This window comes from Cutaneotrichosporon cavernicola (assembly GCF_030864355.1).
Source record: "Cutaneotrichosporon cavernicola HIS019 DNA, chromosome: 4".
NCBI classification, from domain to species: Eukaryota; Fungi; Basidiomycota; class Tremellomycetes; order Trichosporonales; family Trichosporonaceae; genus Cutaneotrichosporon; species Cutaneotrichosporon cavernicola.
The window spans coordinates 2931278-2950999 of record NC_083396.1 but is presented as its reverse complement, the minus strand read 5'-3'; the positions used below and the strand labels follow the sequence as shown (position 1 = coordinate 2950999).

The 19722-nt window shown below is 56.4% G+C and overlaps 8 protein-coding genes across 8 annotated transcripts; 4 read left to right on the top strand and 4 right to left on the bottom strand.

The window, feature by feature from the left end:
• Positions 1–270: 270 nt before the first annotated feature.
• On the top strand, positions 271–1868 carry CcaverHIS019_0411230 (uncharacterized protein; the record flags this gene model as incomplete). Its single annotated transcript, XM_060601035.1, has 4 exons — positions 271–301; positions 401–696; positions 960–1320; positions 1414–1868. The coding sequence occupies 4 exons, from the start codon at positions 271–273 to the stop codon at positions 1866–1868; spliced, it is 1143 nt and encodes a 380-aa protein (XP_060457568.1).
• A 3015-nt stretch (positions 1869–4883) lies between these two features.
• Positions 4884–5243, bottom strand: CcaverHIS019_0411220 (uncharacterized protein; the record flags this gene model as incomplete). The annotated part of the gene is made up of 3 exons (XM_060601033.1): positions 4884–5063; positions 5095–5118; positions 5151–5243. The coding sequence occupies 3 exons, from the start codon at positions 5241–5243 to the stop codon at positions 4884–4886; spliced, it is 297 nt and encodes a 98-aa protein (XP_060457567.1).
• A 1432-nt stretch (positions 5244–6675) lies between these two features.
• On the bottom strand, positions 6676–7704 carry CcaverHIS019_0411210 (uncharacterized protein; the record flags this gene model as incomplete). The annotated part of the gene is made up of 7 exons (XM_060601032.1): positions 6676–6693; positions 6787–6885; positions 6916–6933; positions 6965–7025; positions 7222–7343; positions 7379–7531; positions 7618–7704. 7 exons carry the CDS (start codon positions 7702–7704, stop codon positions 6676–6678), a joined length of 558 nt encoding a protein of 185 aa, XP_060457566.1.
• A 791-nt stretch (positions 7705–8495) lies between these two features.
• Positions 8496–9171, bottom strand: CcaverHIS019_0411200 (uncharacterized protein; the record flags this gene model as incomplete). Its single annotated transcript, XM_060601031.1, has 2 exons — positions 8496–8612; positions 8716–9171. The coding sequence occupies 2 exons, from the start codon at positions 9169–9171 to the stop codon at positions 8496–8498; spliced, it is 573 nt and encodes a 190-aa protein (XP_060457565.1).
• A 299-nt stretch (positions 9172–9470) lies between these two features.
• Positions 9471–10467, bottom strand: CcaverHIS019_0411190 (uncharacterized protein; the record flags this gene model as incomplete). Its single annotated transcript, XM_060601030.1, has 2 exons — positions 9471–10263; positions 10295–10467. 2 exons carry the CDS (start codon positions 10465–10467, stop codon positions 9471–9473), a joined length of 966 nt encoding a protein of 321 aa, XP_060457564.1.
• Positions 10468–10769: 302 nt separating this feature from the next.
• On the top strand, positions 10770–11752 carry CcaverHIS019_0411180 (uncharacterized protein; the record flags this gene model as incomplete). Its single annotated transcript, XM_060601029.1, has 4 exons — positions 10770–11297; positions 11330–11600; positions 11637–11692; positions 11729–11752. 4 exons carry the CDS (start codon positions 10770–10772, stop codon positions 11750–11752), a joined length of 879 nt encoding a protein of 292 aa, XP_060457563.1.
• Positions 11753–14509: 2757 nt separating this feature from the next.
• On the top strand, positions 14510–17449 carry SWE1 (uncharacterized protein; the record flags this gene model as incomplete). Its single annotated transcript, XM_060601028.1, has 3 exons — positions 14510–16524; positions 16561–17052; positions 17089–17449. 3 exons carry the CDS (start codon positions 14510–14512, stop codon positions 17447–17449), a joined length of 2868 nt encoding a protein of 955 aa, XP_060457562.1.
• Positions 17450–18038: 589 nt separating this feature from the next.
• On the top strand, positions 18039–19720 carry CcaverHIS019_0411160 (uncharacterized protein; the record flags this gene model as incomplete). Its single annotated transcript, XM_060601027.1, has 9 exons — positions 18039–18256; positions 18391–18444; positions 18485–18492; positions 18528–18550; positions 18646–19052; positions 19087–19198; positions 19233–19291; positions 19334–19549; positions 19585–19720. 9 exons carry the CDS (start codon positions 18039–18041, stop codon positions 19718–19720), a joined length of 1233 nt encoding a protein of 410 aa, XP_060457561.1.
• Positions 19721–19722: the final 2 nt, after the last annotated feature.

Here is a 19722-nt window from a genome sequence, read left to right as displayed (position 1 = left end):
TTGACAGGCACCTCACCCCGCCCTCCTCTACTCGGGAGCGGCGATCTTTGAGGCGTGACTGCTCGCGTGGCTTGCGTGGAAATGAGGAGGCAAGCGCCGACCGCGCATTCCGCATGACGTTACCGCCAGCCCACCATGGTGCGCGCGCCAATGAACCGCCTAGTCGCCAACCATCCCTGCATCCTGCATACATTAACCCATCCACACACTTGAGTGTACTCCAACTTTCCACCCTTTTCGTCTTCATCTTCAAACATTACTACTGCAAGAATGTACGACGCCCTAGTCCTCGGAGCCGGAGGTACGTGTACCTATTTCGCCGCTCTGTACTCTGCGCTCGGGCCGCGCGAGTAGACGCCCGAGCAGGCACCCAACTTTACAGTGCCAGGCTAACTCTTAGTCTACGGCCTGTCGATCGCGACCGAGCTCACGAACCGTGGCCTCAAGGTTGCGATCGTGGCCCGCGATCTGCCAGAGGACGACTTTAGTGTTGGCTTTGCGAGCCCGTGGGCCGGGTGTAACTGGTGCACGTTTGAGGAGAGGGGTGACACGCCCGCGGCCGAGTGGGACGCCATCACGTTCAAGTATCTCGGCAGGTTGGCTGAGGAGCACCCGAACCTGTGTAAGCGGATTCCGTTTGTGGATCTGTGGCCGCAGAAGAAGCCGACGCCATGGTTCAAGGGACTGGTGTTTAACGTGAGTGCGAGTGTGAGCGCAGCAGCGCGAGCAGGAACGGGAGTAAGATGGAGCAGGGCGAGCAGGCGCGGGAGCAAGACGAGCAGGAGCAAGGCGGAACGTTGCTGTATTCAGTTACCTGAATCGCAGCCACAACGCGGATAAAATGATCATCCTGGGGCATACACCCATGCCGAGCCCCGCATTGCGCGACCAACCCGAAGCTTTCCGACGAGGGCGCATGTCCGCACACGGACCCCCCTTATCTCTCTCGCTGACATCAGCTCGAGGACATTGAGGGGACGCCCGACAAGCCCCTTCCAGGAGGGTACAAGCACGGCGCTTCGTACGAGTCGTACATCCTCCATGCGCCCAACTACATGAAGCACCTAGCGGCCGGCCTGCGCGCCCGTGGCGTGCCGTTCATCCGGCGTCGCCTAGCCTCTCTGGATGAGGCATACGACCTCCCCGAGACCGGCAGCGTCGACCTTGTAGTCAACGCGCTCGCGCTCGGCAACAAGTCGCTCCTCGGGGTTCTGGATGACAAGATGTACCCCGCTCAGGGCCAGACTGTGCTCGTCAAGGCGCCGCTCGTGAACACATGCACAATGTCGACTGGGGCGTTGGACAAGACAGGTCCTGCTAGTACGTCTCCTCCTTCACCAGCTGTGAGGGCTCTTTGTGTCGCTTTAATGGAGGCCGAGGCGGAATTGGAGTCGGAGTCGGAGTTGACACCAGCCATGTCCGATGGCGAGCTGATTGCGTACATCATCCCCCGCCCCGGTCCCGAGGGCCACGTAGTCTGCGGCGGCACCTACAACAAGAACAACTACTCTACCCTGCCCTCCCCTACCGAGGCCGAGCGCATCCTCAAAGACTGCTACGCCCTCGACCCCCTCCTCGCCGGACCGGACGGCAAGTCGTGGCGCGACATCGAGGTCGTCGCGCACAATGTTGGACTCCGGCCTTCGCGAGAGGGTGGGGTTCGCCTGGAACTGGAGGCGCGCGAGGTTGGCGGGCCGGCCAACGGGCTGGTGCCCAAGTCGCGGGCTACCAAGCGCCGTCCCGTTGCTGTTGTTCACGCATACGGGCCCGGCGGGACGGGATACCAGAGCAGCGTGGGGCTTGCGCAGAAGGCTGCTGATCTTGTGGTCGGACACCTGCGCTCAGTGCCTGCTGCTTCGCGGCTCTAATCTTAGAACTGGCAAGGGATCCAGTGGCATGCATTGTTCTGGTTAGCACATTGTTGTGGGCATGTAGGATGAGATCAAGGCGCTTGTGGGCGCCTAGGCGCTTGTGGTAGCCGCTACGACAAACCTCCGCGGGATTGTGGAAAACATATTCGACGCTTAGTTGCCGAGGTTCTCCGCCCGACTCAACTCTATGTATGACATTCCTAATACATTTCCTAATGCCACTCCTATACCCACTCCGGATGTTGTCACACTGCAGCGTTCAGATCTTGCCCACACTTGGAGATGAGGGAGGTTACTAGCCATGAATACTTTTCAAATGTGCGCCGCAGATCGTTGACTGGTGGATTCTGGCCGGGCGCACGTCGTGCTGGGGTGGGAATGGCGGACCTCGTTTCGGTCGGCATCATCCCAATCCCAACGTCCTCACTGCTCGTGCTTGCTTCTGTCCAACATCTGCGCCCATTGCTCCCTGATAGTAAACGAAACAGGCATATAGTACGGCCGTCTGCTCCTCGACTCGCCGCCTAGCCCGTCGACGCCACAGAGTGAGACCGTACACCACGCATCCCATCATGATCTCAAGACAGTTCGGCTAACACATACGCTGTTAGATTCACTAGATATAACACTTATGGGTTTGGTTTCGTGACGTGAGAGCGTCCGATGGTTTGGGTTTGCAACATCGGCTGGAAGTTGGCTGAGTCGATCCACCCGCGACTGGGTGTTGTGACAGTCTATTGACTTGCCGACCAGCTCTCCCCGGAAGTCAACTAACAGCCCCACACCAAACCTCCTCTCGTGGTACGCCTTCTAACCTCCAACCCCTTGATCTCTCCCAGTGCCATCCCAACCCTGCTTTCCCACATACACTGCTCTGCTTCCATTCACTTCCTCCACCCCGTTCATCAAACTCACTTCCAAAGGCATCGAAACCCCGGAATTACATCTTCTTATCATGTCTAATTCGGTTGTTTACTATCTTTAGGCACAAATACTCAACCAGCCTTCTTCGAGGGCTGGTGTTCGAATCGAATCACTCGTCACTCGTTGAACCTCGTCGCGATCGGAACGGATGGAACGGATGGAGCAGGCGGGATGAGTTCCGAGTTGGTGGGTTTGGTGGGGTGGGGGACCCTGAGATAAGATTAACTTTGCTTCCGACTCCAATTGTCACTCAACAACTGACTGCCATGCCATGCGATGGATGCAAGAAGACGTGGACGGGGTTGAGCAGCTTCACTGGTGGATGTAGGGACGCGGAACGTCGGTTTGCTCGCCGTCTAATTCTTCACCTTCTCCGATTCTCGTTGATGTACATGCGGTGGATCAAACGTCAACGCACGGTACTAATTCAGACACTTTCGGGCGGCTGTCAGATATATAGTGAATGAAAGATTAGACACCGAGTCGAATGTCAATAATGTTTCGCAGCCGAAGAGCAGTCTCACTCACCTGGGTGCTCTTTGTTTAGCACCTCCCTGAGATGAATACCTAAATGTCTCATCGGCTGCCCCCCCCCCCCCCCCCCTCCCCCCCCCCCCCTCCTCGAACACGGCCTTCCATATCGTGTACTGTTCCTGTCATCAGTTTCTCTCAGCAGAGCACTGACCTGGCCAATTCGTCCAAGGACATGCATCTCAGTAGCGAGTTCGAGACACAACTCCATCTTGCGCTGCAGCCGCATGTGGACCGGGCTCTGCATCTCGTATTCGAGGTAGCGCTCTGGTCGGGGTCGGGGTTGCTCGTGGTTAGCGATCCGAGGTAAGAGAAAGGTGGGGACTCACGATGGTCTTGAGTGGCAACGAGTTGGTGTAAGTAGCTTCTCCACAGGGACCCTGCACTGTAACTGGAGCCACTGCGCATACCCTGCCTACTGTTAACCAGCCCCATCGCACACGTGCGGCATCAAGGGTGTGGACCAAGTGATGCATTTGTGAGGCGAGATCGAGACAGCGGTTCATCGTACCGTTTAGGCCTTTGGGGGAGAGGGTTGTTGGAGAGCTGTGTCCGTCTGTGGTCAGCTGAGGAGACAGAAGGTTTACGTTTCTCATTTGCGGATCCTGCTGTTAGTCGGGTTGAGGGAAGGTACGATACGAGCATCCCTCGATATCGTGGATCTGGTTACTGGCAGCGTTAGCGAGGATGATGAGGTATCGCGGAACTGGTGGGCGGGGGGGTCTTTCCTCGTCCGACAGGGTTGAGGGAAAGCTCATCATGATTACTGGAAGGACAGTGGCAATTTGCAAAGGGAAACGCGCCAAATGATGAGGTGGGAAACAAGACAAACACGTCACCTTCCAATAACCCACGACTGAATGATCATCATTAGGTCCTTCAACGAGCATTCAGCGTCTAGGAGCTATCCTTCAACTTTCAGGAGCTTCCATTTTCCATCATGGCCTTGGAGCTATGAACACGCACACGGTCATTGCCTCATCCACCGTTTCCCTCATCTCCCTCGAAAATCTACAGTTCACAAGTCAAGCCGCGCTCAAGGCGAGTTCCGAGCTGCCGCCAGAAAAAGGAACGGAGTGCCGGTATGCTTACGGTCTCGTTGCCTCTCGAATGTGTCTCCATCGACTGCAGTCAGGGGAAGACTCGCAGTTAATGATCCAGTATTTTCAGGATGATAGAGCCGAGGAGCAGGGTTATGTCGGCCAGGCTGTCTAGATTCTCCTACGGGTGAATTTGGGATAACATGCGAGAAGAATTGGGTGTTGGCGTGGAGGAGGGTTATGAGATGATGGAAGAATGGGAGAGAAGATGAAGGCGGGCTGTTCTGGCTGAGTTTACGTCTTATGTCAGATCTCGATCTCGATGTGATCGAGTGCGGGTCAGTCAGTCAGTCAGTCCCGGAGCGCAAACACAGAACTCGTATCCAACACAGAAGCTACATGTACCTTCTCTCACTACAAACATAGCGACAAGCACTCCCCTCAAACCCCTTTACGAGCATACCCCTTATTCCCCCGGTCCACCTCAAACTTGAACTTGGTCAACCACCAATCACTCTCATCCTGGCATCAGCACAACCCCAATCCCCCAAACCTTGGTGATCAAAGTCCGGGCCTCGAGGCGCTTTATGAGCTCCAGCGCAACCTCCATCTTCTCGTTCATTTCCTTGACCGCTTCGCTGCAGATCTTAAGGCGGTTGAGGTGCGCCTCGTCGCTGCTGTCGTACTTGTCGGGATACTTCTGTCAGTATAACTTGGGTTGGTAGTACCTTGTCCGCGAGCTGGTCTTCGCGCTCCTGTCAGCGAGATGGCGTGGAGGACATACTTCGGTGCTGGTGATGGTTTCGCTGAACTGCTTGAGTTTGTTCAGGACACTGTAGAGGCGCTTGATGTGTTCGGGGTGGTGGGTTTGGACCATGGTGGACGGTTTACGAGTTGAGGTGGGGCTGGGGTGGAATGGAAAACGCCAAGATCGGGAAGGAGGATGAATCCTTGTCACCTCGCACCTCACCTAGGTACATTACCTACTGTAGATCCAAGATGGCCCAAGTCTTCCCCCGTGATCCCCCAGTTACTTCAAACTGCTCGTATCCACAGCCACCGAAAACAAACGACCTATATATTGCAAGTGTTTCCTCTATAACACCAGCTACAAAGGAAGGTGTCTCGCTTGGAAAACAACTGCTTATCCATCGACCACGCTAGTATTTGGCGACCAGCCCTGAAGTGGTTTGCAGGTGAATGGATCCAACTGCCAGATGGCGACCGACGGGGAGGCGGTAGCTATCCATCAGTTCAATGTCCTCAAACCAATGGCCGGCACTATTCTGGTGTCAGCCGGCCCTTGCTTTAAGCACGCGGTGGGGCTTTTTTCCAGGGATGAGGGTAGTGCTCATGTGTGGCTGGGGATGAATTCGAAGTCGACGTCGCGGACGGCCATGTCCATCGCTACCCGGGTGCTCTGGATCATTGCTACGCGGGAAGGGATGTTGTCAAGTTTCCAGGCGTCAGCAGTTTCATAAGTAATGCTACATTGTACTCAGTTTGGAAACTGGCCCTGGTGTCAGATGGAAGCGGTAGCGACGTAGCTCGATATCTTCGAAGCGGGCGTAGCTCTCGCGCAGCCTTCCACAGATGCACGGAGTTTGGGTCGGCGATGTTAGACATTTGTATTCGGCTGAGGTTGTGGGTTGTAGAAATGGGAATAAAGTACGAGATCGAGAATGCGGAGGGAAGGATATGAGAGATGAAGAGTTAAGAATGCAGCGGAGAGACGAAGATGGTTGAATAGGGCAGGCCAGAGGAAGTGAGATGTCAATCCTCGAAAACACCCGTCACGCACCTTCGGCCACCGTACCCCGTTATATAGGTTTAACTAAAATAGCCAAGATCACCACAGCCTTATACAAGCGACTACCTGCCTATACACCACATACCACTAAGGGTGATTAGTCTCCTGAGAGAACGTGGAGAACGTCACGGACAGGGGCCCCAGAGCTTTGATCTGCTGACGGAGGACATGGTGATCCCTCACGTCGAACTCGGGCTCCCATTTGTCGTACTCATCCTGGAATCAGCGCTTTGTATGATGGCGAGTACCGTTCCAATAATTCGGTGGAATCTAATCTCAAATAAGGTGACAGACGTTGCGCAACGTGAAATTCTTGATTGGGCAGTTCAACTGTTCCTGGTACTGGGTCCATTGGGCATGATGCCACTTGCCGCCAGCGCATTCTGTACGCTGTACTCGTACTCTCTATTGTGGTACCGGCGTTCAGAAAGCGAGTGAACGATAGATTGGCGACATGGAAGTGAACTCGACCCTCTCATGCAGCAAACGCTCCCGTCGTCTAAGCGATAATCGTGAGCTGAGTTCAGCAGCTGCAATTCAGGTAGCCTAAGATTATCACCCGCAACCAACCTCGTCCATCTTGTCTTGTTAGTGCAGACATTAAGCATACTGAGGCGGCCGAAGGGTGAACCCTGGATGTCCACGCGCGTATCCCGTAGAGCTTGACGATCGTCTCGGTGTCCTCATATGACTGCGTGCTGCTGGTCGCCTGGTATCAGCCCTCTCTTGGGAGACGTACCTTGGCGTTATATTTGAGCTCGTGTTAGCTGTAATCAGGAAATACGTACCTCCAGCTGCAGGAAGATAGTGTAGAACCCTGCGCAGTTCAGGTTCGACGGTTGACAGTTGCTGCTCGGGGACGGGTCCGGTCATCTCAAGAATCTACAGTTGGGAGGAAAGTGAGAAGGTGAGAAGGTGAGAAATGGAGAAGTGTTGAAGAGAGGTACAGTACATGTATGAAGAGAATGCAGAAACGAAAATACGGGACTGCGGGTTTTATCGAACTTCGGTGCTGGGGCCTACGGGTCATCCAACAATCGATCACTGATTCTTCGGCGGCGGCCCCTCGAGAACCTCGAGGCCGTATGTGGCGACGTCGTTAGCAATCGACGCCACAGCAACGGCACTTTCGGCGTTGAACCGCTCCTTCCACAGCTTGAACGTGAGCTCGTGTCAGTGTACCCAATGTACAGTAGGCTCACGTGGTCGATCTTGCCTCCGTCATAGACTTCGTTGAGAAACTTCATACACGAAGCCAGCTTGACCACCAGGAGTTTCCCTTCCTTGTGGGCCTTTCGCGCTCGGCGTATATCGTTGCGCTTGGGGCAATCGAGAGAAGCGCTTACAACCCATGTCTGTTGTCAGTCCCTCGTGTGCTACAGTTGATCACCAACCACAGGTACATGAATCAAGGAAGGCGCCCGAGGAAGGTGGTACATACCTTGAGTTCTTGATATTGATCGGAGTATACCTGGACGCGGTTGAGCTCCAACCAAAGAAACCGTTCGTGGTGAGTGAGACCCAGCATGGTGGATGTTGGGCAGATGGTGGGCTGAGAAATGTTGAGAGTGAGTTTGTGATGGTTGGAGTTGAAGATTCGAGAAGCTTGGAAGATAACCGGCAAATCAACCACTCGAATTAATACTACAGTTAGAAGCTTTCCAAGGGAGCAAAGGATAAACACGACTCCAGAAGCTGTGTAACACGGCTGCACCACCAACCTGTCTCCCAATCGCTGATTGTAGGCGAGAGACATACTGGTGAGAGTAGATTCGTTGGTGGATTGTGGATTGTAGAGATTGTGTGATTGCTGGAAGTTGAAAAAGTGTGAGAGTTGGTGGAAACAAGACTCCCCACAAGTACACGAGTACACTCAACCTTCCTCGCCACCACCTTCCCTACCTAATTGTTCAGCCCCAAGGGTCCGCTCCGAGGACAGCGGTGCATCACACGTCGCTGATACAGTCTACTGGTTCTATCGCTTCTGTAGCACGACAATTGTACACCAGAAGCTGTGCCTCTCTACATAAGCCTGGCCCAAGCCGACTCCATCTGCTCCACCATACGCCGGTGATAGGAGAGGCCCGCCTCCTCCAAACAGGAGCCACATTCGCGGCCCCGAGCGGTTTTGGATCGAAACCCTGAGTTCTTTCACATGAACGAGTGCGAAGGCACGTACGGGCATCCTTCTCGCTGTATGGATATGTGGATATGTAAAGCCTTCTTACCTTCTTACACTTGGCACCAAATTAGCTTGGGCCATTGTTCCTCACCGTTTGATACATTTAACGGTGACAGCGCGACAGAGGGAGACACATACTACTGCCATCGCACCGGAACACCACGCTCCGCAACGACACGTTCCATATCTGCCACTGCCGCCCGGATGGCGCCCACCAGCGCCGCGTCGCGCGCCATGGACTGGATACAGGCGGTCTAGTGTCAGCTGGGCTTTATGAGACGGGCGGAAAAGGAGGGAAAAAGGGGTGGGGTTTTGGGAGAAAGATGAAAGTGCAAGGGAGAGCTGGGATGGACTCACAGCCCACGCCTCAAACCGAGCACGACGGAGACGGGCGATTTCGCGCACCACGCTGCGGTGTCGGCGCCCGCGGGTTTTGTGTGTGCGTGTTATGTGTGAGGGCGGAGTGCCGGTGAGAGAAGATACCGGCCGAGTGAGGGTGGGTGCTGGGCAGATGGAGGGGCCATGCTTGTAGGCGGGCCAAGTGGGGACGGGGGCCTGGGTGTTGGAAGTGCAAGCGAGCGAAGAAGGGAAGAGCTTTGTGGGCGCTGTGCCCGACCAGCCCGAACCGGACGTCGCTCTGTGTCGAACTGTGTGGGAAGCGCGGGATGGATGCGCCGGTGTGCTGGGCGTGCTGGGCGGCATCGCGCGAAGGAGGAGTGTATCCGTGTCGGCGCCGCTCAGGTCACCTGCGTTAGTTGGGTTGGTAGGACTCACGAGTTCAGAGGCGCTGTCAGCCACACTGCGCGGCGCCATGATTTGTGGTGGTGAGATGTCAGACGTGTCAGACGTGTCAGTGAATAGATCATGGATTGCGTCTTGCCCAACAGGGGTCGCTGTATCAAGATGCGACGGGCGTGACGAACTTTGTTTTTGCCTTGGCGTTTGACGGTTAGTGGTCGTCAAAGATGCATGTCTTGTCTCCTTATCGCTACAACAGTCGTACAAGTGGAGATGTACCGGCTCTGGCCGGATGATTATGGGGTAATGGGCTTGGCTTACGGGCTTGGCGCGCGTGAATTGTGGAAGAGAACAGGAAGGGAGGAGATCCGTGCCTACAGCTCGATAGAGACGAGCGCCCAGCGGCGCGCGTCCCACTCCCACTCGCCGACGGGGGCGCCGGGGCGAACAGGCGTACCGCCGACGTACATGAGCGCGTGCATGAGTTCGGCGAGCGGGGCGGGCTCACGCTCGTCCTTGTCGAGGATGAGGACGAGTTGCGTACCCTCGATCTCGTCCGCTAGATCTAGGAGGGCAGTGAGACTCTCGCGGATATCGAGCGCGACGGGACCCGTTGGAGGGGCCGGTGCGGCTGAGTACGTCGGCCCGTCGCTGTGGAGAACGTTGAAGAAGTGCGGCGCGAGGACTTCGGGGCGCGCCGGCGCGCTAGCGTGCGTCGGTGGCAGGTGGACGAACACGAGGCGGCCGAGGGTCGGCTCGTCGGCGATGAAGCCGTGCAGCACGTGGGTGGGGGGTGTAACGATCTCCAGCATGTGCGATGCCGCGGATACGGAGGATGCCGTTGCTGGAAACACGCCGTGGATGAGGGGTAGGACTGGACCACAGCGCGCCGCATCGTCTGAGGATGTCGAGGAAGTGGAGGACGCGGTTGATTTCGCGGACGCGCCAGACGCGGAACGCGTCAACGAGCACGCGTTAGGGCGATAGAGGTTGGATACCAGGTTGGAAGCAACCGACGACGGTGTAAGGGGATACAGCTGTTCAGGTGGGGGCCGCGCGGGTACGCGGTAGCTTCCCGACAGACTCGAGGGGGGTGTCGGGTAGGTGGCAACAGTTGTTGGCGGGAGGTAGGTGCCGTCCGTCCCCCCGCCCGCCTCAAACCCACCGCTTTGCCCCGGTAGCCGACGTTGAATAATACCCCGGGGCGGCCGCCGGGGCGTCGTCGAGCTGATAGAGATATGTGGTGCCCTCTGGACCACCTGCGCGCGCAAGCGCCAGAGCAGGAGTGGAGTGAGCCGGAGTGGAGTACTTGACCGAGTTTGCGAACATCCACGGACTGTCGATGTCCATACTCGTCGTCGAGGCGTTCATGGTGGATACGGAGCTGTGTATGCGATAAGAGAATGATGTGAAGACTCTTAGCTTGGCGTTGTCGCCATCGCTGGTTGACGGGATAAACTCCACTCGCCGATCCCTTCACCGCCTCGCTTTGCCACTGGAGGATCCGGTTATGAAATGGATAAACGGATATTTAACAACGTGGCAATTTCCGTGGCGTTATAAGATGTGGCACTTGGTACTCTTCTTCTGTAGCAGTGACGTAGCTTCGGAGTTCCAGACTTTGCCACCGAACAAGGGCATCTAGCACTCTCTCCATCACTCTCACAGCCATAATGACTTCGCCACCAAAGTACGGCTCAACCAACGGCGGCGAAGACGCTAGCTCGTCCACGCCGCTCCTTGGCCAGTCCTCGGCGCCCCAGCAGAAGGGCATGGCAGGCCTCGGTCCCGACGACTTTGCCGCCGCAACTCTCGCTGCACAGGCCGGAAGCAGCCGCAACGCGTGGATGGACCAGCCGGCCGAGGACGACATTCCTGACGACTTCAAGATCGGTGTCGTCGTCGCCGACTGCGACGAGGCGATCCGCCGCGCGTTCATCCGCAAAGTCTACGCCATCCTGCTCTGCCAGCTCGGTCTCACCGCTGCCGTCAGCGGGGTTCTCATGCTCCCTGGTCCCGGGGCGTATGTCCAGAACAACCCGTGGATCATCATCGTCTCGGTTATCTGCTCGTTCATCAGCCTCTTCGGCGTGTACTGGAAGCGCCACAACTACCCGGCCAACATGCTCGTCCTCACGGCGTTTACGTTCTTCGAGAGCATCATGATCGGCACGACATGCTCGTTCTACGACGCCAAGATTGTGGGTAAACCAACAAGACGAACTGACACCAGGTTATGCAGGCTCTGATTATTACCACGGGTGTGTTCGTCGGCTTCACGCTCTTCACGTTCCAGACCAAGCTCGACTTTAGCAGCTTTGGCCCATTCCTCTTCGGCGGCCTCATGGGTCTTATCACCGCGGGCCTCGTCGGCATCTTCATCCCCTTTGGCAAGACGACCGACCTCGTCATTGCGTGTATTGGTGTCCTCGTCTTCTCCGGCTTTGTCCTCTACGACACCCAAAACATCATGAAGCGTCTGAGTGTTGACGAGGCGATTCTCGGTGAGTTCAGAGACGTTTTCTGCGCTAACGGGCCAGCGTCGCTGTCCCTCTATCTCGATTTCTTGAATCTATTCCTCTACATTCTGCGTATTGTGAGTCCAGGAGGTCAGAAACCGAGTTGACAACAGCTCAACAACTCGAACAACGACTAGAAGATGTTCTGGGTGGAAGCTTCTGTAGGGCGGCGTCCCACCCGAAACTCGCCGAACCACGTGACTGAATTTGACCGGCTCCAGACTGAGCCCTCAATATGCTTCTCACCATTCAAACCCCTCCCGTAGCCTTTAATGTAGATGCAGTATTGTAACATGAATCGCGTAATCTCTCAAGATCTCAGGATGGCCATCTCTACAGACAAGTCTCGTATCTCGGTATCCAGTATTCATGTCTTGGGTCGGCTTCTTACCTCAGTGATGGCTCCGCCTGTCACACCCTTCCGCACGGCTATCCTCTACGACCTCAATGGTCCGCGCGTACAGCTCATACTCGCACATGTAGACTCAGCTCGCAGATAAGTCGTAATGGGAAGAGTAGCCGCTCAGTTGCCTCTTGATCTGAACTCAACCTGTCTGGAATCAGTGTACCCCACCGACGACAACCTGTCCGACACGCGCACGGCTAGTCCCCGCCTCGATCTAGACTGGCGTGCGAGCTTGTACGTTGCAGGCCAAGTGCTCTCTCAAGATATACAGCACGCACAGCCACTTGTCCTCCACTTATCCTTTGCTTATCTCAACCTCACAACTGGGCAATATTTCCTGAGCTCCACCGTAGCCCGCTGTTTGTCACATACCTCTGTATTCTGCGCTTGTTACGTTGCGGTGCGCCACTGCAGCTGTAATTCAATTGACTGAATTGTTAAGTTCTCACAGGACAACGGTCTCCACCATCTTGCCCCCGCCTCGTGTCAATGCGGGGCTCAGTTGTACGACTCTCCTCCTGCAGGATCCCATGCTCTTCTCCCACATTCCCTCATCATCATCACGACACTTCCCCTTTTACCCCTGCGGCCTTACAATCACATGACTCATCCTATCGGCCCTGCGTAGCTGCGTGACCCATGCTCATGTCCATGCTCATGTAGGCTGCATTGGATGGTAAGTGCAGTCACGAACCTCCGTTACATCACCCGTAACGCTCCCCGACTGCTGATGCTCCGCGATTGTGGGAACGCGCTTGACTTCTTTCATCTACTTCTTTCGCCGCTGATGGTCACTGTCAGTCACTGATCGTATCTGCAACTAGTAGTGATGGCGCGATGTCAAGCGTCCACCATCCATGTGCACAGACCTTCTTCCCACGCGCTCGTCGGGAAAAAAACAATAGCATGCCTGCATTCCTGTGCCCACGTCCCCACGACCCCCATGAGCCGAGACCTCATCTTCATCAAACGGACGGTACGCACCGCAGGTCCGCAGGGCAGCGGGGATCGGGGACGGACCCGTCTGTGCGCCACATCGTCATGTCTGCTGAGGCGGCGTGGGTGCTGATTCGGGGACCATCTTCCTAGCAATTTGGTCAGGTCATGTGAGCTTGTTGTCTTGAGATGAGAGTGGGCTGATGATCCGCCCGGCGACGCCGCGTCTGATGGCAGTCATGTGGACATTTTGCCCCGCTACACAATTCGCAAAGGTCTGCAGGTCTGCCTGAAGGTGCTAGATCTACTTGGAGTGCATCAACTGAACAAGACACCGAGTGACGACACTCCGCTTGCAGATCTGCCAGTCTCCAGAAACCGCTAGGCGTCTAGTTGGAATGACACTGATGCACGCTGGAGTGGGGTAAGAATAACTTACAAAACTCAAAGACGGTCGATGAGAGTGTGAACAGGTTAGCATGACACGTATGACACTTACCAGGGCCCAAGTCCAAATGACAATGTTAGAAATGAGCTAGTACATGTAGGGTGTGATCTGCATCCCCCATGTCGCCGTTTCACAACCACAGGGTGGCGGAGAATGATTTCATTTCGCCACCAACATGCCAACACCTCAGACAATGGCCCCGCTTTTTTTACTACCTGGATGCTGCGGGATGCGGGGACAAGGTTTGCGCTTACGCATGCGTTGATCTTTGTTTTCCGGCAGCCTCGGAGAGGTCGGAGAGCGCGGAGAGACGAGGGTACCGAGTCGAGAATGATTTATTTCAACTGATGGGACAAGTCAATTTTGGTGCCTTGCACGTGTGTGACTTTGGTGGGATTTGTTATTACGTAATGTACAAAGCAGTCGCGGTTTTAGGCAATTTGGGTAGGACAAAACAGGGGTTGAATAGGAGCTTAAGAGAGGGATGGAGGGAAGGTTGAGAAATCAAGGGGGAAACGATAGGTTTGAGCCCTTTCTTCCCTCCTCAATCCCCCCCTTGACTCACCCGTGTCTCTCTCTCTCTCTCACTAACACCCCATCCTAGTTATTGTCCACTCGTCCTTGGATTGTTTCTTTCTCAAACAACTTGATTCAACCTCTCCATTAAACATCCATCCATCCACCTCAATCTTGCAGAGAGACATCCCATCACTGCATCAACCATCACTAAACATCCTTCCCCCTTGATCACAAACATTCCTGTCCCCGAATACCACCGACTGCACCAACCACGCGACGCCCAAACACGACTGCTCGCGTTCTTGACAGCTGCTTCCATCCATTCACCCTCAACCACAGACCTCTTCCATCGCCACTCGGTCTCTTCATCCCTTCCCCATCCACCCATCCACTCGTTGACTCAGCGCACGTCGACTTGACAGGCCTTCAGCTTCATCCAAATTGTCAACACACCCTCTCCCAACACGACGTCGCCTCCGGTTCCGCGCGGCTCCCACACCTCGTAAACAAAGGCGACTGTGTGACATGGCCCAGCACGTCAACTCGGCAACCTCTACAGCCTCTTGCTCGCGACAAGGACGAACCATGCGCGCTCAGATGTGGGCTCAATCACACCCCCTCCCCACTCCGGCGCTGGCTGCAGTTGGCACGCCAACGGACGACAGCCCCTTTCTCACTCACCGCCCACCCACTAGCTTCCGCTCCCCGCACTCGGCCATCAAGGGCAAACACAAGCTCTCCCCCTCCCCATCCCCTCGCCACCACGGCTTTGACCTATCTCCTCGCTTGCCACTGCACGAGCAGACGCCAAATCGGCATAGTGGCAGCGACAACTCGTCTTCACCTTCCCTCGGCGATTCTCCCACACCAGGTTTCATGTCTTCGCGCAAGATGCGGATGCCAGACCCACCCGACAGCCCCATACGCGGTGTCCCAGGTTGCATGCGCTCGCTCGCCGCCTCTCGCTCTCTTTCCTCAGTTGCCGGCCCCCCCAAGGACCAGAGCAGCAGTGGCGACGACTTGTTCTCCCCCAATATGGACCGCATCCAGCCTTCCAAGTCGCTGTTTATCGACAGAGGATCGTCGCCTACTTTTGGCAAGCATGTGACGACTGTTCCAGCCCCTCCATTATTCCAGGCGATCCGCGCATCACAGTCGGGCGATCTCAACCCAAGAAGCTTGCGCCGATCAAATCTCCCACGCGTGACGACAAGCGTCCGGGCCCAGAAGCTCAACAGCCTGTCTTCTCAGAAGAAGGCAGTCTCTCTCGGCGATATGCAGACTGACAAGCTCGGCAACGAAGGGTTTGAGTCTGCCTACCTCCTCGGCCGCAAGCCCCGATCCTCAATGCCAAACACCACGGGCCGTGGCACCTCCCATCGTCGCGAGACGTCCATTGCGCGTTCCATTGGGCAAAAATCTGGCCTCGCGCTCCCGCTACACTCGCCCAAGCCAAGGCGATCAGAGCTTGGATCCAACTCGTCTCTCTCATCCATCGCGAGCAACGGCCTGACTCCACCGATGGCCGAGGAGCCGGTATTCGAGACGAGCAAACACAATTTTGACAACGTCAAGCCCAACCCCGAGATCTTTGACGCGGCCGTAGGCATCAAGCAGAGGTTCAAGGGCCGCGACTCGACCAGCTCCAACGAAGGTGACCGCTCAATCTGCCCGCCGTCAGTACTCCGCCTCGGCACGATTCCAGGTCCCAGCGTCAAGAGAGCACGATCACTTGGTCACCGCCCAACAGGACTGGGCATCGACGTGCCGAGCGACTCACTGGCCAGCAAGTATGACTTTGTTGTCGACCGTGTGTCGAGCTTTGCGTTCCACACGGACGAGAAGCCCATTATGCCCAACACGCCCGTGAAGCGACACGCTTTTGGCCACTCACACCCGCGCTCCTCCGGTCGCATCGCCATGTCCGTTTCGCAGCCATCTCTGGGTTCGGGCTTGGACTCTGGTCATGTCTTTGCCCCGAAGCTGGCCCTTCACCCGCAGTCGACTCGCAAGACTCTCCCTTCAATGCGCAAGCTCAGCGCCGACGTCCCGCACTTAACCGTCACCACGACGTCGTCTCCCGACAGCCTCATGGACGATTCCTCCAGCCCGACCATGAACCTCGGCTCGAGCAAGCGCCTAGGCACCGGTGCCGGCAGCATGAGCCTCCTACGCACGAATAGCTCGTCAACAACGGAGATCAGTGAGGACGAGATTACGCCGACCAAGGGCGGCGGCTCGGCAACCGTCTTAGCTGCCGCCTCAAGCCTCAAGACCCCCACGCCAAGCCCTGGCCGCCCTACCAACCTCTCGCGCTCGCTCAACGCCCTTAGCAGTGTCGCAGTTCCACGTCTCTCACTCCCGGTTGCGGACAAGCAGTTGACCAAGGCCGAGCGGAGACGCGCACATAGACAGTCCATGCCACTTGGGCCCATTGAGCTGCCAGAGGAAGAGCAGGACATCTTTGACTCCCGATTCATCCCACATGGACAGATCGGACGAGGTGCCTTCTCAACCGTCCTCAAGGCCGAGGCGCGTGATGGCTCGGGTACTTTTGCAGTCAAGATTACCCGTGGCGTATTTGATGGTGTCAAGGACCGGTGAGTTGATCCAATATTTTCCTCGACTGACGACAGTCTCCGACACCTTGAGGAAGTCGACATTCTCCGCCACCTGTCCAAGAACCTTAACGACCACGTCCTCAAGTTTGTCGACGCCTGGGAGCAGAACAGACAGTTGTACATCCAAACCGAGGAGTGCGCGGGATCTCTTGCCGCGTTCCTCGAGATCTTTGGCCAGCAAAACGAGCACCTTCACGAGAGCTACATCTGGAAGATTGCACGCGATATCGGCGACGGCATCCGCCACATGCACGACAACGGGGTCGTCCATTTTGATCTCAAGCCCGCCAACATCCTCGTCTCGGCCGACCGCTGCCTCAAGATTGCCGACTTTGGCTTTGCCACGCGCTGGCCGCGTATCTCTCCCGCCGAGATTGTGGCAGGCTCCCAGCTTGGAGGCTCCATAGGCGAAGTCAGGCAAGAGAAGCTCCACCGCGAGGGCGACCATACGTACATGCCTCCCGAAATGCTCAAGGGCAAGTTCGTCAAGCCAGCGGATATCTACAGGTAAGCTAACTCTTTTGATTAGAGCTAACAACCCAGCTTCGGTCTCATCCTCCTCGAGACGGCCATGAACATTTATCTCCCGTCGGGTGGGGAGAGCTGGACCGCCCTCCGCAACGACAACTTTGGTTTCCTCAACCTGTCCATGTTCAGCCCCCAGCTGGCCGACTTCATCTTCACCCTCCTCAACTCGGACCCTGACCAGCGACCGAACATTCACCAGATCATGGCCCACCCCGTCATCCAGCGCTCCTGGAACGGTGGGCCTGCTCTCAACCCCGGGCCCCAGGGCTGGCTAAACTCGATCCTCACGGGCTCGCCAATGCCCCTCCCGTCATCTACAACAACCCCGCCGGCCGGGCTCGATGGCGAGGGCGATGTGATCATGGGCGACGCCTAGACCACCACAATGCACCTATCATGTCACGCACACATAAGTGCCACCATCATCCAAGATCGACCTCAAGTGTACATTATCGAGCCATCACACAACACTGCAACAACGATGCACGCACCCGGAAACACACAGACAACGAATTCAATGTATAGACGTAGGAGTAGCAGTAGTGTACATGCGCGTTTCTTGTGTAGGGACTCTGGCGGAGCTGTCTCTGCCTGTGCTCAATGCAAATAATCGGCGTAAACGCGTAAGGTGGACATTGCATACCACTGACCCTGCCATGTCCATGTTGAACATGAGTAGATGAGCGCGACATGAGTATATGAGCTGATCAGGCTCTGGAGGCGTCGTACCCCCCTGCATTAACCATCTGCGCTTCCCGAAATGAGTTCAAGGTTTGACTGTGTTTATGTCGGCGATCGGCACACGTGGCCAACCTACATCCATCCCGCACCACCAGCGGCACCTCCACCACCAGAAAGTTGCCAACAGCTCACAAATCGCTACTACCTTCTTCCTTCCATTTCCATCTCCATCTCCTCCATCCCGCCTCCTCTCTTGCCCCCTCCTTCCCAAAATCCCTCCCAAAATGGTCCGCCTCTCGATCCCCTCGATCCCTGTCCGCCCACCGCGCCCCCCAACCGCCCTCGACCTCCTTTCCATTTCCGCGGCGGGTGAACACCTCGCATCCTTCCTCGCAAAGGGCAAGGGCCGGACACTCGCAATCACGGGAGCTGGGGTGAGCGTCGACAGTGGGATTAGGGCGTATCGCGGCGAGGAGGGGCGGTATTTGAACCCGAATTACTCGTGAGTGTTGTGGGTGGTGGGCAGTTGGGAGCCAAGGTGGGGGAGTAGAACGGAGAGGAGCTCAACTAGTTGAATCGCGGCGCATTCAATTAATTGAATCGGAACTGCAAATCTCCACAAACGAGCTGACTCAGGCCCATCTTCTACTCTGAACTCGTCGAGGACTCGCCGCGCGGCGAGCTGTTCAGGTGAGCTACTTTTTGACCTCATGGAGCTAACTGACAACAGGAAACGATGTGGGTCATTCTGACGTCGATGTACTGACATGAAGACTGGGGTCGCTCCTTCCTGGGCGTGAGTCCAGCTCCGTAACATCGTTCAACCAGCTGACACTATCTCTCACCACGCCGTCTCTCGCCGCTCTCCTCCCTCCACCTCCTACACAACAGTACCCGCCCGTCCGAGATGCCAAGCCTAACCCAACACACATCTACATCGCGGCGCTACAGGCTCTCGGCCTTGCGCCAGGTCTGATCACACAAAATGTCGATAACCTACACAGCAAAGCCCTGCGTATGGTACACGACGCGATGCGGCGACACAACGTGGAGCCATCAGCAACTCTACGGCCGCGTCTGCGCATAGGCTCGTCCATGTCCGATCCCCACGTTAGCACCCCGCCTCCAACCACTATCAGGAGCGCAGTAAACCCCATCCTCGAGCTGCACGGCACACTAGCCCGCGTCCACTGCCTTCTACACGGGCACCAGCAGTCCCGCGACAACTGGCAGGACCAGCTCGCTGGCGGTAACCCCATTTGGGCCTCTGAGGCTGCGTGGGCCGCGGACACAGGAAAGTGAACTTTAACGTCCAGATAAAGCTCACACCAGCATGCCTCGCACCAACCCCGACGGTGACGTCGAGCTTCCCGGTGCGGACTACAACAACTTCAATGTGCCCGAGTGCGAGGTCTGCGTCGCTGAAGGGATAGACAAGTCCATTGTGAGACTAAAATATCCTGTCCAGCTGACACCAGGTCAAGCCCAATGTCATCTTCTTCGGCGAGACGCTGCCGCCCCCGGTGCGCGATGATTCGTACGTGCAGTTGTCACTAGTTGTCACTAGCACTAACCCCAGCTTCGAGCTCGTCGAGGCCGCGTCCTCTCTCCTCGTGCTGGGGACTACACTTGCCACCTACTCGGCCTTCCGCCTCATCAAGGCGGCGCGAGAACAGGGCAAGCCCGTGTTCATGGTCTCGTTGGGCCCGTCGCGTGCCGACGACCTCGACGGCGTGGAGAAGATGGAGCGTGTTGCCGGGCCTGTCCTCCGCGCCTTCCTCGACGATTACTTGGCGTAAGCAAATTCGAGCTCAGTGCAGCTGACACCAGAACAAACTCTGGGCCCAAGGTCGAGGCCGTCAAGAGTATCCTCGACGCAGGAATCGTCGTCGAGCTTCCTAAGAAGGACGTCGTCTCCGCTGGGACCCCAGAGTCCAACCCCGGTGAGGAGGTGGCACGCCCATAATT